This window comes from Apteryx mantelli, chromosome 1, assembly GCF_036417845.1.
Source record: "Apteryx mantelli isolate bAptMan1 chromosome 1, bAptMan1.hap1, whole genome shotgun sequence".
Taxonomy (NCBI): Eukaryota; Metazoa; Chordata; class Aves; order Apterygiformes; family Apterygidae; genus Apteryx; species Apteryx mantelli.
In genome coordinates this window covers 168,116,304-168,135,101 of record NC_089978.1, presented here as the reverse complement: position 1 = coordinate 168,135,101, position 18,798 = coordinate 168,116,304, and the positions used below count along the sequence as shown (strand labels likewise).

General features: G+C 46.6%; 1 protein-coding gene across 1 annotated transcript; it reads right to left on the bottom strand.

Annotated features, from left to right (window-relative positions):
• Positions 1-1,459: 1,459 nt before the first annotated feature.
• Positions 1,460-7,397, bottom strand: HEBP1 (heme binding protein 1). The gene is made up of 4 exons (XM_013948089.2): positions 7,288-7,397; positions 6,941-7,079; positions 5,419-5,599; positions 1,460-4,117 (listed from the first exon to the last, which is right to left on the bottom strand). The coding sequence occupies exons 1-4, from the start codon at positions 7,363-7,365 to the stop codon at positions 3,946-3,948; spliced, it is 570 nt and encodes a 189-aa protein (XP_013803543.2). The 5' UTR covers positions 7,366-7,397; the 3' UTR covers positions 1,460-3,945.
• Positions 7,398-18,798: the final 11,401 nt, after the last annotated feature.

Sequence of the window (18,798 nt, the reverse complement as noted above, 5' to 3'; positions counted from 1 at the left end):
GCGGGAGTCCCTGCCACACGCCTCACTGAAACACCATGGGGGTTCGTTTATCACCACTAATTTGAGAGGGAAGGAAGGAAAGTACTTCTGCAGCAGGGTCTGAGTGCTGAAGAGGAGAAACATTAGAGCAGCTATCAATTAATTAGCAAAAAGCCTCTTCTTTCTTTAAAGCACAGAGTTATTCCCACTTTGGCTACCCCTGTGCAGCTCAGGATGCAGCAAAGCCAGCCACGGAGCACGTCACTCTTCCCAGCTGTGTGGAGGAAGCCACAGGCCTTTGCTCACGCACTCCCGCTCCCCGTGCCCTGCAAGGCAGCTGCAGACAGGGCTGAAGTGCCTAAGCCAAGAGAAACAGCCTCCTTCCCATTTCCCCCCACTATCTTCTTAAATCCAGACACAATAGTTAACACTGTGACTCCCTGCTGAACATCAGAAAAGCATTAAAATGTCTCCATTTCAGTGTTTGCTTGTGACTCCGCATAAGAACAAAGGAGAAGAAAGGAGATCTTTAGGCAATGTGCCACACTTATCCCTTGGAGAACAAATACCAGAGGGGGCAGAGAACCTCCCGAGGCTTTTTTTTTTACATCGATTCAAGAGTGAATTGCACGGGATGAAGCTGCTCTAACCATGCTGGCCTTGGGTCAAAACCCAGAGCACGTTTCTGACTCGCTTATGCTTTGCCTCAGCAAAATGACTGAGGACACTAGGGACTCTCTAATGCCAACAAAGAGAGGCTGGCTACCCAAACTGACGTCAATCCACAGCGATGGAGGTGTATCAGAAAGGTGGCTGACTCGGCTGCCTGCTGGAAACCCTCAGCCAAAGAGCATTTCTACCCTTGTGCCAGCACACAGCAGGCCTGGGGCCAGGGAGCTGGAGGAAGCTGCCTTGGGGACTGGTGGCGGGGGCTTGGCATTTCATCCTTGCAGAGACTAAAAGGATGCCATGGACAGTTAGTTTGCCTGCTCTAAAAAGCAACTGGACAAACACATGGGATAAAGTCTGTCGACGCTAGTAAACACAATAACAAAAATCCCTGAGCCACAATGTACTAGACACTGGAGGAATATCTGCAGGAGATATCAGTACACAGTTACCCTGATGTTGTAATATGAGGTGCCCACTAATGTGCATCACCAGCAGCAGGACACTGAGCTAGGTGGATCTTGAATGTGACAATAAGGCTACCATTTTCGGGCAGCAGATCACGCTGAAAATCAGTCTATAAATATATGCCTAAACACTGTTTGTGAATCCCAAAACATCTTTGGATCCCACTCCCAGCCCTAGGAATATACAAGTGAACACATGATTTTACTCAGGTGAGTAGGCCCCCCAGTTCCCACATTAGTACAAAAAACATGAGTCAAAGCCTTTCAGTAGCTGAAACCAATGAAGAAACAGATTACTGCATCAGTTCCTATCTCACATACAGTCACATAACATAAGGCCAAACCAGGATACATAAAATAGCAATTTATTGGAAAAAGCATGATGATTATTTATAGAAATTGATTATTTATAGATATTGTGCCATGATTAGTACCCCAAACAGAAAAAATAAGACAGATTTTGATAAACTGGCAACCTAAAGTCTTTCAAATCAACAATTTCCACCAAGCTCACAGAGTCAGTGACCAGCACAAAAATTGTACTTCACAATATTAATGCATTTTTTTATTTATTTAAAACTCTACAAAGTGCAGACAGAACACAGGCATCTCTGCTTGTGAAGAAAAGGCAATTCAGCTTGCATAACTTTTGATATCAGTAACACTACCTATGAAACAATACCCTATTTACTGCATGCAAAAGGACAGGCCACTTAGCCAGTAGTAGGACTGCACAGACAGAGCCTACAGACTTGATTACTCTCACTATTGGGTCAGAAGCTCTTGCCCTCTGTTCAGGAAGAGCATATTCATGTTGTGAAAACTCTGTTTTCCTCCTGTATCATGCTAATGAGATGTGGAGCTCTGTTCATATTAGATTTATTATCAGCCTTCTCAACATTTGAAGATTTCACAGGATAAATTTTGAGAAACTTTGAGAAATTTTGAAATTTCAAGATTTCAGTCATTGCAAAACATTCATCACCCAAAGCCAGAAAGGACTGTATCTACAGAAAGTCTATGCAAGAGTCCCCAAATCAATCCATGAATACATAAAGCAGGCAGCACTATATCTCTCCATTCCTCACCCATGCAGGTAAAAATAACCCAGGATATGCATAAGTTCCTTTGGTTTTGGGGACAGCCTTAGAAGAGCCTTTGCTCCTCAGTAAACTGCTTCATGGCTGTGACTCCTGAACTCTAACTCTTTGTCTACCCTTATTTCCTTTTGATTCCTCCTTCCCTGTGCAGCAATCACTAACTGCAGCTAATAGTTTTCCCTTTGTTTTTATTTTTTGAAAATTAACTAATCACCTGCTCTTTTTTCTCAGCCTGACCACCTGCTCTTACACACAGGGAACTGAAACTCTGTTGTGAGGCCCACAACAAAGCTCTTTCTCCTTTTACTGCTAAGATTTTTCTCCTTTTACTGCTAAGATTTGCTTTCAGAAAAAAGGAACATGTGAAAAAGCTCCTGACTAGTCAGAACGTGGCTTCCATGTAAAAAATCTCTTTCCACTCTAAACAGAAAATGGCTTTTGGAAAGCATCTGGACTTTGAGGCACTTTAGCATCACAGGAATACACCTCTTTTAGTTGAATTTAACAAATTACACAGGCACCCACTGTAGCATGGTGCACATTCCCATTATAGGAGTCCTGCTGCCTGCCTGGCAGAGAGCTGGTAGAAAACTGACAGCTAAAATGCTGGTTTAATGCATAACAGTTAAACAATCACACTGTTCCTAAAACAAGACTCATCCTTACTATTTTACTTGAAATTTCAGAAGTGGCTACTCATTATTTGATAAGTAAATCCCTGTTTTCAAGAACAAGCAGGCTTTTGTCCCTTAAAGACAACTGCTCTGAGTAGCCCCTCTAGAAATGACACCATTAAAGAAGGCACCCACAGTTGCTCCCACAACTAGATGCTCACCATTCTTGAAATTCACACTCAGATCACAAGTAATAGCTACCTGCTTCTTTCACAGTCTGTATTCTTCTAATCCAATTAGATTAACATGCACATTTCAACTGTGGCCCCTGTGTAAGCTAGTTTTAAAGAAATATTGCACACAACTAATAGGAAGGTTAGGAAATGCTCTTGGGATCTCCACATCACACTGTTCAGCACCTAGCTAACATCAGGACATAACGTACCCCAAAGCGTCCCACCTCTCGAACGGAAGAGATTTCATAAAGAGAATACGGGATCTTCATCTAAATGACATTTCTTGGTCAGATAGCAAAAGTGTTGCTCTGTTTCACACTATGAGAAAATGAAGAGGATGCTCATTTTCACTGGACTGTGTCTGTAGCAAACATCCATGTCCCTTTAGACTGCTTTTTGGAATGGCACAGATAAGAGCAGTGTTTGAAGCTGCAGCAAACTCAAGAAGATAAAAAAAAGTCCCTGTATGCACTTTGGTCACGTCCTCCTGCCTGCCTCAGGTAAGCCTAGCAGTCTGCCAGTATGTGGACATGACTCCTGTCAGGCAACAGCCTTGCTAGTTAAGTACTTTAGCTGTCTCAGCTCCCTCTGGGAGTGTAAGGGAAGATAAGAGCAAGCCACTGAGAGATCATGAGAGTTCATGTGGCTGAGGACTTGGTCTGGAGGGAAGGAGCGGTCAGGCCTGGGAAGGAGGCATCGTCAGGGCTTTGCGCTGTTCTTCTAAAATGGTTGGTCCATTAAAGTAACGAGGCATGGGTGTGAAGGGAGGGTATGACGGTTTTCTGCCTCTGCCAAATTGTTAGTTTCTTTCGAAGAGGACAGGGATGTAGGGTGGGGAGGCTCTCAGTGCCAGGGGCTAGCACCACCAGGAGCCAGACACTCACTCTTTCACAAACCAGACCTCATTGCGTCGCCCATAAGGCTTCATAGGGGGGTCATAGCCATTGCAGAAGTAGAAATCCTTGCGGTACACAGCTTCGGTCCCCAGAGCAGACTTCAGCTTGGCAGCATAATTCACATAATCCGCCTCTTTGGCGTAGCCACCAAACTGCCTGCAAAGAAACCGAATGCAAAGAGGTTAGCAGACAGTCCTGCAAGAGGAAGGAAAGAGAGGGAGAAAACAAGACACTCATCAACTATATAGCCACACATTTTGATCCAGCTCCCCACAGCATGCATTCACGCCAGCACTGTTCTTCATGAACCAGTGCGTTTTGTCTGTGAGAGATTAACAGTCTCAAAGATTACACAGCCTATGTGCAGTCAGCTGCTGACTGACCCTGAACAGCCCCACACATATCAGTCAGCAGCATGGGCCAGCCCTTTGAATGAGCACCATATCAGAGGAACAGGTTCCTGGAGTACAAGGTTATCTCCAAGTCTGCTCAGCAATCAGTCCTTCCACCAACGCTGTCAACAACCATGTTTGCTGTGGTGTGAACAACCGTCTGACAGAAACCAGACTGCGACAGGAAGCCAGACCCTGGTTAGCCCAAGGAAAGGGGGGTGGGGGGAGAAGCAGGAGATGTTAGCAATTACAGCCCACAAAGCTATTCAAAAGGGCTGGAATTGGTCTGGTTTATGTTGACCTCCCACCAATAGAAACTGTTTCCACATCAGCCTGCACCTCACTGTCCTGCCTTTGGGACAAAGTTTGCAACAAAATGGCCTGTCCTTGCAGCACACCCTGCAGCACAACCCAGGCAGCAGTCACAGGCAGGAGGAGCCAGCAGCCTGGGACCATCCAGAGCCAGCCAAAATAGTTCAAGAAATGAGGCAGGGGAGCATGCAAGGGGCTAAAAACAGGATAAAGAGTTTCTTGCTAAATTACAATGCTTGTTCGAGTCCAGCATAACATCAGTCGACAGCTAAAGACATTCAAAGGCTGTTTGAAGCAATGCTGCTCATTACCCTGATGGACACTGGCATTCAGGCTTCAGTTGACCCCTGTAGTTTGATATCAGCCACCCCAAAGGACATCCTTGATGACTAAAAGCTAGCTTGATCCCCAAAACTGAAGACAGCAATGGTTTTCAGAGATCAGAAATGACTCAGTCCTTTCATTTTCACCCTCCCCTGCCCTTCTCCTCCCCAGGTGAGACAATAAGCCTTGCAGGGCTAACCTCAGCACTTGTTTTGCCAATGACAAAAAATCCATGTTCCAGATCTGTGCAGTATGAACCACAATAAAAAGGCATAAAACACCTGTCTTCAGCCTTTAATGATCCCTCCATCTCTTTCTACCACATGCACCCCGTTTTCAGCAAGACACTTGGTAAAACCAACACTGCTCTTCAGAGCACCCTAAAGAGCTCAGCACTGGGGACTGGAAATCACCAGACAAATTCCTTACGTGGAATAAATGGTCATCTCCTGTCTCTCTTCAACCTTAATGCTGTCATCACTAGGACAGGGAGGTTTGGCTTGAAACTGGCTTGGGATCCGCAGAAAGACCTTCACTTTCTGCTGTAAGGAGCCATCTTCAGCAGGAAAAGCAGTGATGGAGACAGGGGCAGTCATGCCCATTCCAACCCCTGGAAGAGAAACACAGAAATTACTGAAGATGGCTACATCCTTGGGAACTTGTGGCATTAACAGGGGGATTCATTAAATCTAATTTTAGCCTAGGAAGGCTTCTCACCTCAATCTCCTTGCATACTCAGTGGAGATAGAAGGGGCCTCTGGGGCATGCAAAACAGCCCTGTTAGGTGTCTGCTTTGACCAAATCTCTCTCTCTGCTGACTACACAGGACCCTGGGAGATAAGGCCCTTGGGTGAACTCTGAACAGCTGCTTGTGAACAGCCCTATTTTCGTGGCAATTTGCTATTATAGCTCATGCCACCAAGATACTCAGTTCCTCTAACAAATCACCTCTAACAGAACAGGACATAAACAGCATGCTGCTCTTCTGCTCATTACTTCCAAAAGGTAGTGCCACATGGCACTAAGAGACATTTGCCTTCCCTCTCCCTCTTTCGGTAGCAAGGAACCTCCAAACCTTGGTATCAGGCAGCCACAGAACTGGCTGAGATCAAGACATCTTTCCCACTTAGTTGTACAGTTTGGTACCACACCTGCCCCCATGCCACATGTTATTAAAGGTACCCTTTCTCCTACAGCAATAGTGACCAACATCTTTCCAAAACACACCGCCGTACTGCCATTTCCCTCTGTTTCCAGCTCCTATTCCCACAGAGACCATATAACTCTCTCTACCAGATGTCTGAGGAAGGTATGAGAACAAATACATATGCCTCAAAACTACTCTGTGGTCTTTCTCTTCCCATTACAGGTGATTACTGATGCACATACTTTAGTAAGTAGAGAATTAGAAGCAATCACTTCGAAGTACCATTATAAACAAGCTCATTCTTCATTACCCTTTTCATGAATAAAAATAGCTGGAGCAAATGATAAAAAGTCAAGGTCATAAAAGCTATCTTACTGCCTAAATGGGCAGGTCTTACACTTGCGATCACAGGACCAAAGTGTCCCAGTTAGCCTGGATTCATGAGTTAGCACTCATCCAGTGAGCTGCGATACACATATGAGTGTCCGTTCGCATGATGTCCCAGCTGTAAGGTAACACATTCTTGCTTAGACAGCCCACCTTCATGATTTTACCCTGAAACAGGGACAGGCTAGGAGCAGACTCATAGCATGACTTGGCTGACAGCTGGCCACGGTCTAACCCGTGGCAATGTCATTAATTTCAGCGAGGGACTGCAAAGACCCCCAGTGACCAGAGGGCAAGCCAGGGTGTGGGCTGGGACTGCCGTGGAGCTGTCCCCTCAGTCCATCCAGCTTTAGGGAAGCGTCCCTCACCACAAACCAGCCAAACAGCCGCCGAGCCAAACAAGCGGGTTTCCCTCACCCTTGTCATTGGTTCCTCCGACGTATTTCAGGAGCTTGAGCACCGCTTCCTTGGAGGCTTCATCAAACGGCTTCCCGGTTACCTCCACGGCGGCGAACATCCCGCCTTCGCACGCCCTCTCCTCGTAGGCGACCTCCCCCTGGGGCAAAGCGGGCCGCCGTCAGCGAGCACCGCCGGCAAAGCCGGCGCCGTCCGCGGGGGCTGCGCGGCAGCGCCGCGACCCCGCCGCACCGCGACCCCGCGGCGCCGCCACCCGCCCGCGCCCGCGCCCCGACCCGACCCGCGCCCCCACGGCGCTGCGGCACGGCGACAAGCGGAAAATGCACCGACACACGCGGCCGACCTACCGCTGCCCCCTGGCTGAGCACGCGGAAGGGCCAGGCCTCCACGCTGCTCAGCAGGGAGTTCTTGATCATGCCCAGCATGGTGGCCCGGCCCGGCCCGGCTCGGCTCGGCTCGGCTCTCGGTGCGGTGGGAGGGCCCCGCGGTCGCCCCGCCGCCTGCGGCGCCGCGCACCGCCCCCAGGGGGCGCCCAAGGGCGCCTGCGCCGCGGCCGCGGCCGCGGGGGGCTGCGGGGCGAGGGGCAGGGCGTGTGCGCGCGCGTGCGTGTGCAGCTATGTGCGTACGTGTGGGTGCGCTCGTGTGTGGGTGTGCATGTGTGCATGCACATTATGTGTGTGTGTGTGTTTGTGTGTGTTGTGGGAGCGAGGGGGTTTGTGCGTGCAGGTTGTCTGTGCGTGTATATCTGTGTGTGTCTGCGGGGGGCGCATGTGCAGGTGTGCCTGTGTGCACACGTGCAGGTGTGCGTGTGCTTCTCTGTGTGTGTGCGCACATGCCTCTGTGTGTGCATGTGTGTGTTTGTGTGTGTTTATGTGCATGTGTGCACATGGCTGTGTGATAGGTAATAATTTGTTACATCAACTCGTGAAGTGATTTTACCATGAAACTAGGTGCTAAGTACTGGCTATCACCACAGTGATTGTACTGAGTCAGCAGAGTGATATTGTATTGTGAAATGTATGCGCGTGACCTGAAAGGCACCACGTACAACGCAGAGGAAGACGCCAGCTTTCATCCCGACCCCCCCCAGCAACAGCCGGCGCAACCACAGAAGTTACAGGCATATAAGGGGACTGTGAGCGGGGGATCGCGCGCGCCGTTGGTGGAGCAGGAGACTCCCCGGCCGCCCAGCGCTGTTTTGCTTACTTGTGACTTGCTCAATTATTCTATTAAATTGGAATTTATGCAACCCGGCCCGAGTGGTTGTCAATTTGTCGCGTTTACCCATAACAATTTGGTGCCGTGACTCGGATGCAGGCTTCCCTGGTTTCGGGACTCTGACTCAGGGGAGGCGCCCCATCCCGTCTTCGGATGGCCCCTGAGTGGGTAGTTCCCCTACCAGAACCTGTATTTCCGAACCCTAAATCAGGACAAGTAAGCAAAAGAACTGCAGTATCCCGTAAACTTTGTGCACGAAGATCCGAACGAAGACTCAGGATTGAGTAAAGTATTGGTAAGTGGTTCCGTTCGGTTGGGGTGGGATCCCCGGAGCACGTCTAAGTGAGACGTCCCCAAGGGACGAAGCGAGAGCGGACCCTACAGTAGTGCGGTTCCCATTGTCCGCGAGGGCGTGGGCCACGACCTAGGGGAGCGATTGAGCGTGTGTGTGTGTGCTCCGGAAGATGGGACAGAAAAAGAGCAAGTCTTCTGATCCCATAGAGGGCTTTACAGTCGATAGCCCTTTAGGATTAATGATTAAGTATTGGAACGATTGGCCCTCCCGAAAAGGCAAAAGTCGAGAGAAAATGGTACATTACTGCATGCAAGTATGGGGTGGGAAGCAGATTAGAAGAGACCCCCTTTATTGGCCAATATACGGGTCTTTTGAAAATTGGATATGTCAGGCCCCAAATATATATGTGAATTCAAAGGAGCCCTTTAGTTTAGAAGAAAGTGAGTATGCTAGTTTATGAATAAGACCAGATACTCGAACCATGATATTTACCCTGAAAGAGAAGGGTTCGAGGAAGAAAAGCAAAATATTGGAGGAACTTCCCGTTTCTCCTCCCCCCTATATTCCCTCAGCTCCAGCTCAAAACCCAATACCAGCCCCTCCTCATAGCCCCCCCAACAACCCCGGACTGGGATCTAGACCCTCCTAGTTCCCCAGAAGAAACCCGAAGGGTCACGAGGAGTCAAACGAGGGGAGGTGGGCGACCTGATCAGCTGTACCCCTTGCGAGAACTCCACATGGGAGGACCGCAACCAGGGATGGGTTTTGTGTCCGTGCCCCTGAGTTCAGGGGATGTACGGGATTTTAAGAAGGAAATGGGGAATTTATTAGAAGACCCTTTAGGGGTGGCTGAAAAACTAGATCAGTTTTTGGGTCCTAGCCTTTATACATGGGAGGAATTACAATCCATCTTAAGCATATTATTTACAGTGGAAGAAAGGGAAATGATCCGTAGGGCTGGGATGCGGATTTGGGATCAACAGCACCAACAAGGTCCCACAGCAGATATCAAATGGCCCACCCAACGGCCGGACGGGGACAATCAGAATGCTGAGCATCGGACACATATGTCCGATCTAGGAACCATAATAGTTCAGAGAATCAGGGAATCTGTTCCCAGGGGGCAAAATATTAATAAGGCCTTCATGGAACAACAAAAAAGGGATGAGACACCAACAGAATGGCTTGAGAGACTTAGGAAAAACCTGCAACTTTATTCCAGGGTAGACCCCAGTACCCCTGTGGGACAGGCTCTATTGAAAACACAGTTTGTAGCAAAGGCCTTTCCAGATATCAGAAGGAAGTTAGAGAAGTTAGATGATTGGCAAGATAGAGGACTGGATGAATTGCTGAGGGAAGCTCAGAAAGTGCATGTGCGAAGGGAAGAGGAAACTCATCGGCGGCAGGCAAAGATTCTGGTGGCAGCAGTCCGAGAAGGACAGAGAGGGATCCAGGCGCAACCTCCTAGGTCGTATAACAGACCTAAAAGAAAGCCACCTCACCAAGAAGGACAACCCAGAGAAGTCGTGATGAGGGACTTGAGGCAGGTTGAGTGTTTTTATTGCCAGAAGAAAGGGCATCTGAAGAGGAATTGCAGGAAGCGAATGCAGGATGAGCAAATGTTCCAAGAAGATTAGGGGGGTCAGGGGCTCTATCTGCTGGGGACTCATAAAGGAACCGAGCCCTTGATAAAATTGAAATTGGGTCCCCAGCGACAAGAAGTAGAATTCCTTGTGGATTCTGGGGCAGAAAGATCTACTGTCCAAACGGTACCCTGGGGGTGTAAACCATCCCCAGAGAAACTACAAGTGATAGGAGCTAAAGGAGAACCCTTTAAGGTCCCAGTAATTAAAAATGTGAAAATAGAATCAGACTCTCGATTAAGTGTGGGATCCTTTTTATTAGTTCCCGAAGCTGAATATAATTTACTGGGCCGAGATATGATGGTTAGTTAATAGAATCAGGGCCCCTAGACAAAACTTGGTCGGCCCAGGCTTGTGAATTGTATGCGGTTTTTAGAGCCTTAGAAATTTTAAAAGGCAAAATAGGGACTATATACACCGACTCTAAATACGCTTATGGAGTAGTACATACATTTGGGAAAATATGGGAAGAAAGAGGACTGATTAATTCGCAAGGGAAGAATTTAGTGCACGAAAAATTAATTAGAAAAACTTTAGAAGCTCTGAGGGGACCTCGGAGAATCGCGGTAGTACACGTTAGGGGCCATCAAAAGGGCACATCTTACCACATAAGGGGAAATAATCTAGCAGATGAAGAGGCAAGAAAGGCAGCTTTACACCTATTGTCTGAAGGAAAAGAGGGCCAAGATAAGCTAGATACCAGGATGAGTTTTACTAAACAGGAAACAGATAAATTACGACAGATAGGAGCCCTAGAAAAAGAAGGTAAATGGGTGTTGCCCAATGATAGAGAAATTGTATCCAAAGGTGTGGCTTGGAGAATCATGAAAGAATTCCACCGACAGACTCATTGGGGAGTGCAAGCATTAGTAGACCAGTTTGGAACCAAGTATATGTGCATTGGAATATATGACATAGCAAAAAGACTAGTGGGAGAATGTTTGACCTGTCAGAAGGTTAACAAGCAACACCTCAGAGAAAAAGTCCCAGGGGGACGATCAATAGCCAAGAGGCCATTTGAGAAAATACAGGTTGACTTTACAGAACTCCCGAAAGTGGGCAGGTATAAATACCTATTAGTTATAGTAGATCATTTAACTTACTTTATAGAAGCCTTTCCCGTAGCCCGAGCTACTGCGAAATCGGTAGCCAAGATATTGCTAGAAAACATCATACCCCGGTATGGGAATGTATCGGTCATAGACTCAGACAGGGGGCCACATCCAAAGTCATTAAAGAAACATTAGATCCTTTAGGGATCAAGTGGGAGCATCACACTCCTTGGCATCCTCAAAGTTCGGGAAAGGTAGAAAGGATGAATGGGGAAATAAAAAAAAAACAGTTAACGAAGCTAATGATGGAAACCCAGATGAATTGGATCAAGTGTTTACCCTTAGCCTTGTTGAATATACGAACTCAGCCCAGAACTGACACAGGAGTCTCCCCTTTTGAAATGTTATATGGGATGCCATATGATTTAGAAATACCAAAAGAACATCCTAAAGCAGAAGAGAGATTATTACAGAAATATATTACAGAGCTTATGAAGAGAAGACAAGAATTGATAAAGAAAGGACTAATAGTACAGAGACCTCCACTAGATGTAGCCATTCACCGAGTTAACCCTGGAGACAAGGTTTTAATTAAAACCTGGAAAGACTCATCCTTGACTCCCCACTGGGAGGGACCTTTCCTTGTCTTGCTTACCACAGACACTGCTATTCGCACTGCAGAGCGAGGATGGACACATGCCAGCAGAATTAAAGGGCCGATCTCAGAATCATCGTGGGAAGCCTTTGGAAACCCGGACAATTTAAAAGTAACCTTTAAGAAGAAACCTAGAAACCTCGATAAGTAAGACCACATTTTGTAAAACCTCACATTGTATTTGTTATCCCTTTGTGTGTTATAAATATAGGATTTGTAAAGAGAAGTAGTGGACTCATTGGTAGCACGGGTACCTCCCTAGCGGCAGTTGTCGCCTTTGTTATGGCAAATTGACCCATTTGACATTAAAAAGGGATCTCAAGAAAAGATCGGTGGAATGGTGGGAAGCTTTTGCTAAAGGGGTACAACCAGAGAAAGGTTGTACCTACGCCAACCACCCCGATCACATAAGGCCAAAATTGAAAACACCAATTGTAGGTGGACCGTGCCGTATGTTGAGTGTCACTCTGGAGAACTGGGAAGCGTTTAAAAATCCAAAAAGCTCATACAGGAGGTTCCCCTGAAGAATACGGCTGCTGTCGAGAAGACGGTACACCCTGCTGCTCTGAGCAAAAGAGTAGGCAGAGGAGACAGAGACGTATAGAAACTGTGGGGATCGAGGCCGACAAGCCACCTCCTAAGCAGGGATACCCAAAATTGTAAGGCCCAGACTCTTTAAAGTCCCAGAGACACTTGGCATCACGGATCGCCCCTCCAAGGCATTAAGGGTTCGTAAAATATCCGTTAGCCCAGCCACGGGTCCACTACTCCTCTGGAAGATGATTGTGCTAGGCTTATTAGGAAGACGAATCAAAGGGGGAACATAATATACACCAACCCCTTAAGTGGTCATTAATAAGGTGGGAGGATCAAACAGTGATCCAAGTACGAAGTGTACCCGGGAGTCCTACATTCACAGCTACTTTATGTGAGTTGGTGCCTATTGAACCATGTCTAGATCATATGGGGTTTTACTTTTGTCCTAGTCCTAATCCTGGGCAAGGATACTGTAAACTCTTATTATTGTGCTTATTGGGGATGTGAAACTATAGCCTCTGATTGGACTCCAGGAGCAGGATCAGATAAGTTTTTATCAGTAAAATGGGGGCCTTCTGGGTGTATCCCCCCTAAAGAGGATTTCCAGCTGGGGTATCGGGGAAGTCCCCACTATACCCCCCTGGGAACTTGTAAATATTTAATGATAAATATCACCCGTCCGGAAGATCCGGGATGGTTCTTGGGAAAGACCTGGGGAGTCTGGTACTGGGAGACCGGGACCGATAGAGGCGGATTAATTTTCATAAAGAAAGAAAGTGTGCGACCTACTCCTCAAGCAATAGGGCCGAATTTAGTTGTTAAGGGAGTAGAATCAGGAATCCAACCAACGGGTGCGATCATGAATTCGACAAGTATTCCTATGAATCACCCCACCTCGAAAGATACTGTTGTAATCTCAGAAAGTAAAGCCACAGAGAGGATAGACAATCCTCTGTAGAAGGTTGTGCAAGCAACCTACAAAGTATTAAATGCTACAACCCCTAGTATAACTACCCATTGCTGGTTATGCTACGACATAAGACCCCCTTTTTATGAAGCAATAGGAGTAAATATAACATATACCTTAAGCAATGATCCAGCTTCACAGTGTCAATGGGAAGATAAGAAGAAGGGATTGACTATGGAGCAAGTTACAGGAATAGGAATGTGTATTGGCAAAGTGCCAAAATCAAAGAAAAAGCTGTGTGGATCTATATCATTGCAAAACCACATCCCTAAAAATGGATGGGCTATTCCCACCAAAGGAACTAGATGGATATGCTCAAAAACCGGCCTGACTCCTTGTGTCTCCTTAAGGGTGCTTAATGAGTCCCGAGAATATTGTATACAAGTAGAAGTAGTCCCCAGGATCTTGTACCATCCGGAAAAAGTGATGTACGATCATTGGGACACCCCTCATCCGGTCCGAGTAAAGAGGGAACCAGTCACCGCGATTACTATAGCCACCTTACTGGGCCTCGGGGCAGTGGGAGCGGGAACCGGAATTTCCTCCTTAGTGATACAACAGCAGAGCCTTAGCACCCAAGGGCAGCTGTGGACGAGGACTTAGAACGAATAGAAAAATCCATCACCGCCTTAGAAAAGTCGTTAACATCACTATCAGAAGTGGTGTTACAGAACAGAAGAGGGATGGACCTTTTATTTTTACAACAGGGAGGATTGTGTGCAGCCCTAGGAGAAGAATGTTGCTTTTATGCAGATCATACAGGAGTTGTCAGGGATACTATGGCGAAACTGAGAGAAGGCCTTGAAAGACGTAAAAAGGAAAGAGAAGCCCAGCAAGGGTGGTATGAATCATGGTTCAGTCATTCTCCCTGGCTAACAACCCTATTGTCTACAATCGCGGGTCCATTGGCTTTATTAGTACTTGTGTTGACCTTCGGACCGTGTATAGTAAATAGAATAATTAACTTAGCTAAAAGCAGACTCGAAGCTGCCCACCTACTGTTGATAAGAAGTCAATATGAACAACTGAATGAAGATGAGAGTAAGCATAACCCTATGCTCCTCCTGGCACAGGAGGCTGTTGTTCGATTTGATGAACAAATTAAAAAGGACCAAAACAAAAAGGGGGGATTGTGATAGGTAATAATTTGTTACATCAACTCGTGAAGTGATTTTACCATGAAACTAGGTGCTAAGTACTGGCTATCACCACAGTGATTGTACTGAGTCAGCAGAGTGATATTGTATTGTGAAATGTATGCGCGTGACCTGAAAGGCACCACGTACAACGCAGAGGAAGACGCCAGCTTTCATCCCGACCCCCCCCAGCAACAGCCGGCGCAACCACAGAAGTTACAGGCATATAAGGGGACTGTGAGCGGGGGATCGCGCGCGCCGTTGGTGGAGCAGGAGACTCCCCGGCCGCCCAGCGCTGTTTTGCTTACTTGTGACTTGCTCAATTATTCTATTAAATTGGAATTTATGCAACCCGGCCCGAGTGGTTGTCAATTTGTCGCGTTTACCCATAACAGCTGTGTGTGTATGTGCATGTGTGTGTGCACACATGCTTCTGTGTGTGCACATGTGTGTGTTCATGTATGTGTGTGCTCCCTGGCCTTGACGCCTGCCTAGGCAGCAGCATGGGTGCTGGGGGGCCCATGTGGGCCAGGGCAGCAGCGCCCCAGGGAACTCCCCCTGCCCCAGCCTCCCTCATGGCTCCTGCCCAGTGTCCTGGGAACCCTCTGTCCCCGCAGCATCCCCACAGCATCCCGCAGCACCAGGGAACCCAAGGGACAGGCCCTGGGGCAGCGAGCAGCCAGGGCTGGGCCATTATGTTGGGCCTTTCTGACAGCGGGAGGTCAAACCAGCGCGGGCAGTGGAAGTGGAAACGCTGACTTTGCCGCCGATGAAGTCATGCAGGAAGCTGCAAAGTCTAAAGTGTAGTAAAGCACGGGACCAGATGGTACTTGGCTGGGAGAGAGAAGAAATCTGAAGGAAATAAAATATAAAGGAGGGGGAAATACTGACAAAAATGTGTAATATATAGTCTGGAAAGACACAGCTCTCCTGAAGTTTGCAAATTCATAAAGGTTACTAATTTTTTTTTAATAAAAGAAGCTAAGGGGGGCACTGAAGATCATAATTGCTTTCTTTCAAGACACTGAAATTAAATAGTACTCCATGTCTTTTCCTGATTTTCCTAAGCTTTAGGTAAGGGGTCTTCAAAGCTGCTGCTGATAGTTATTGTCTCTCCACTGACTTTGTGTGTTCACAGCCTAACTGGTGAGCTCCATTTAACACTGCAGCCAGATCCCTTACCAGAAATGTATGAAAATGAACACAATAAGGGGCTCAAAAGGCCTTATATAGCTAGGTATCTTTATGTGCATGAAAGACTCAAATTCTTCATGATTACGAGTGGATTTTAATTGCATAACACATCTCAGAGGACAAGTGCCAGCTGGAGTGAGTGACTTGCCCAGGGTCACTTAGGAAGTCAGTAGCCGGGGCAGGATCGAATGCAGACATGCCCACCTGGGCAAACAGGGTAGAGGCACTGCGAGGTGCCTGCTCACCCGCACTTCTCCCAGCTCCTAATATGGGAGGTGAGTGGCAGGGAAACAGGCTGGTGCATGATTTCCCTATACTCTTTAAGAACAAAAAAAGAAAATGATAAGGATATGTGACCCTAAATTGTTTCCCTCTAGAGAGAGATACTAGTGCAAAGACAAATAAAGCAGCTGGACAAGATCAAGTGATCAAATCTGCTAGTCTGCTGCTTGAAGTGGAGGGTAAGTTTCGTAACAGGCTGTGTTTAGATCTGGAAGCGAGGCTGGAGTCTGACACGGGCTTTCAAAGACTGAATGAGAGGGGCTGCTATCAGTGATGACAAGGCCATGGATTTAGTCATTTATTAATCATCTATATAGTTTGGTTTATTCGCCGTTATGTAAGAAATTCCAAAACTGTAATATACATTGTGTGTTGCAGCTTATTCTCTTCTAAAACAGAGTTTCTCTGTTGAGCTAAGGAGATTTGCCAAAAATAGCAATTTGTACATATCAGTGTACAAATAGCTGGACTGGGTCAGACCACAGGTCCATCTTGCCCAGTCCTCTGTCTGTGGCACAGGTTGCTAGTGGACATCTAAGTAAGGAGTAAAAGCATGCAGGGATCTGGTCTGGCCTCCCACCTCCGAAGGTCTCTGACTGAGGGTCTTCCCTGAGCCAGAAGTCTTAGCTTTGTGTTCAGTAGTGCTTGATGGATTTTATACAACTTCAAGTTGCCTAATAAAAAGATCTCATGTCTAAAGCATGAACAAGTAATGAAAGATGACATTTATGTTGTGTTCTTCATCAAGATAGGCCAAAGTGACCAGCAGGCCCTACAGCCCCAAGCAAAGTGCAAAAAGCATCCCCAGAGGGACTGGCAGCCTGTGCAAGCAGACAGCTGATGCTGCAGCACAGCCTAGTAGTTCCAAATGCAGAATAACAAGGAAGAGGCTGATGGGGACTTTCTCTCCTGTTATTTCTTGTCCTTTTGGTAAATATATTCTAGAATCAAAACACTCTATATTTCCTGAGGAATTATGATGGCAGATTTGCCAAAGGCACAACCATATCTTTTTATCAGCCTTTTCACAGGCTTGATTTTTCCCTGATCTAGTTAAGGAGTGTTTCAAATTCCCAGGCAAAAGCCAAGGGGAAACCTGCCAAGTTAGGGTTTTGTTATTTTCTGAAAACCTGAAGTCAGAGAATTTCCACCCAGGAAATATTTATCAGTTTGTCTCATTCTCCTCATACCTCCACCCCCCAACTCCCAGGTCCCAGCCAAAATGTTCACTGTGTTACTTCCGGTTCATTGACAGGGGTTTCATATGAAGCTAGTAGCCCGCCTTTCCTCCTGAGGTTATTGTAATGTCATTGAACTTCTTTCCATATGCTCAGGCCTTGGGAATCCTTGAATAGCTAGTCTGCATCCTCACTATTTATGCCTGGAGAGTGTTTGCAAAACAACTGTCATGCCAGACTCCCCCACAACCATTTAGACATAATCCATTCTTTATTTTTGTTCTCATAAATTCTCATAAATTGCTCTATCCAGACCTTTAACAAATAGTTACATTTATTCTCTTCTCTGACTCTCCCACCTGTATTTTAGTAGATTCCAGGTATGCAGTTGGCTGCAACACTGGATGAGAATCTCTCTATTGGATTCACCTGTAGGGTCCTGAAAGGCAAGCCCATACAATCCTGCATTAAGTGCATAGTTTGTTTTCTGAGCTGTTTTTTATTACCAGTTTTATCACCATTTTTTTTGTCACCAGAAATTCACAAGCAAAGAGAAGCTGAAGGCAAGGTGTTCTGGATACTCCCTGAGACATAAACATCCCTGGGGTGCCTGTGTGTTCTTTTTCTACAGATCATAAACATGCTAAAGGATGCTAGTACGTGTCTGGAGGTCTGTGTCTGCATGTGCAGAAGATACTCTGCGAGTTAGACACTGACTGAGTGGTTACCTGTGATTCTGGGTTAAACCATCTCCTAAGCTATTTTGGAAAATCCCTCTGGACACCTGTGTATGCCATTAGGTACCTAAATAGCTTTGAAAAAACGTACCCTGGTTTCCAGGGATCTTAACAGAAGTCAGTGTGATGTTTTTCAGCGTGTTGGAAAGGTCTGGACATATCTGTTGGATAACAGGGTTTTGAGTGCCCAACTCAAAGTAACCAGCAAAAAGCTCTCTGCAGAAGGTGGGTTTTCAAATATAGTTCCTGGACTCTGACACATCTTCACTCTTGAGACATTATGCACAGACCAAGGTTAATCAACCCTGTCCACCCTCTGAACATGTGAACAGGGCATTCTTTGTACTAATGGTGAACAGGTTAAGGCCATATTTTAAAACAGACCTTCCCTTCCTCCTCCCCGCCCAGCTGGAAGTGCCAAGCATTAATCTATCTTGCTGCATTCATCAGGAGTTCAACACTTTTGAAAATCAAATTCCCCAGCTGTTTCAGGTGGAGTGCTGTTAAAATGAGACAGAATTTAATCTGATCTTTATAGAAAGAGCTTTGCCTCATAAGCAGAAAGAATGATGGTACAGTATAACAGTGCTCACACTCAACTATACTGAGCTTGTCAACTCATTTTGCATGGGACACAAAACAGCTGTCTTTGCAGAACACAGCTGGATTTGACCCACTGACCTGGACTTGAAAGACAGCAACAAAATGCAGAAGTTTTGGTCTCCTCAGTAAGGTTGGCTGTCATATATGCTTTATTCTGTCTAATGGTGACCCATCAAGTAGTTTTTAAAAAGTGAAGATTTCCTCATTTTCTGGCAGAGAGTTAACTCCTCTGAGGTCTCCTGCGAACATACAGCCTTCTCCTGTGGAGCGGAAGTCTCTGCAGCTGAGTGTTTCCACGCCTCTGGCTCTGCAGGGCATTAAGTCGGGTGGGAAGAATGGTCTTGCTGATGATATTGAGCCG

Excerpts from the sequence above, each read along its gene's own strand:
- HEBP1 (XM_013948089.2), bottom strand. The coding sequence starts at position 7,365 with ATGCTGGGCATGATCAAGAACTCCCTGCTGAGCAGCGTGGAGGCCTGG. Across the intron at positions 5,600-6,940 it reads CGGAGGAACCAATGACAAGG|GGGTTGGAATGGGCATGACT; the intron begins GTGAGGGAAACC and ends TTTCTCTTCCAG. Across the intron at positions 4,118-5,418 it reads GAGATGACCATTTATTCCAC|GCAGTTTGGTGGCTACGCCA; the intron begins GTAAGGAATTTG and ends GTTTCTTTGCAG.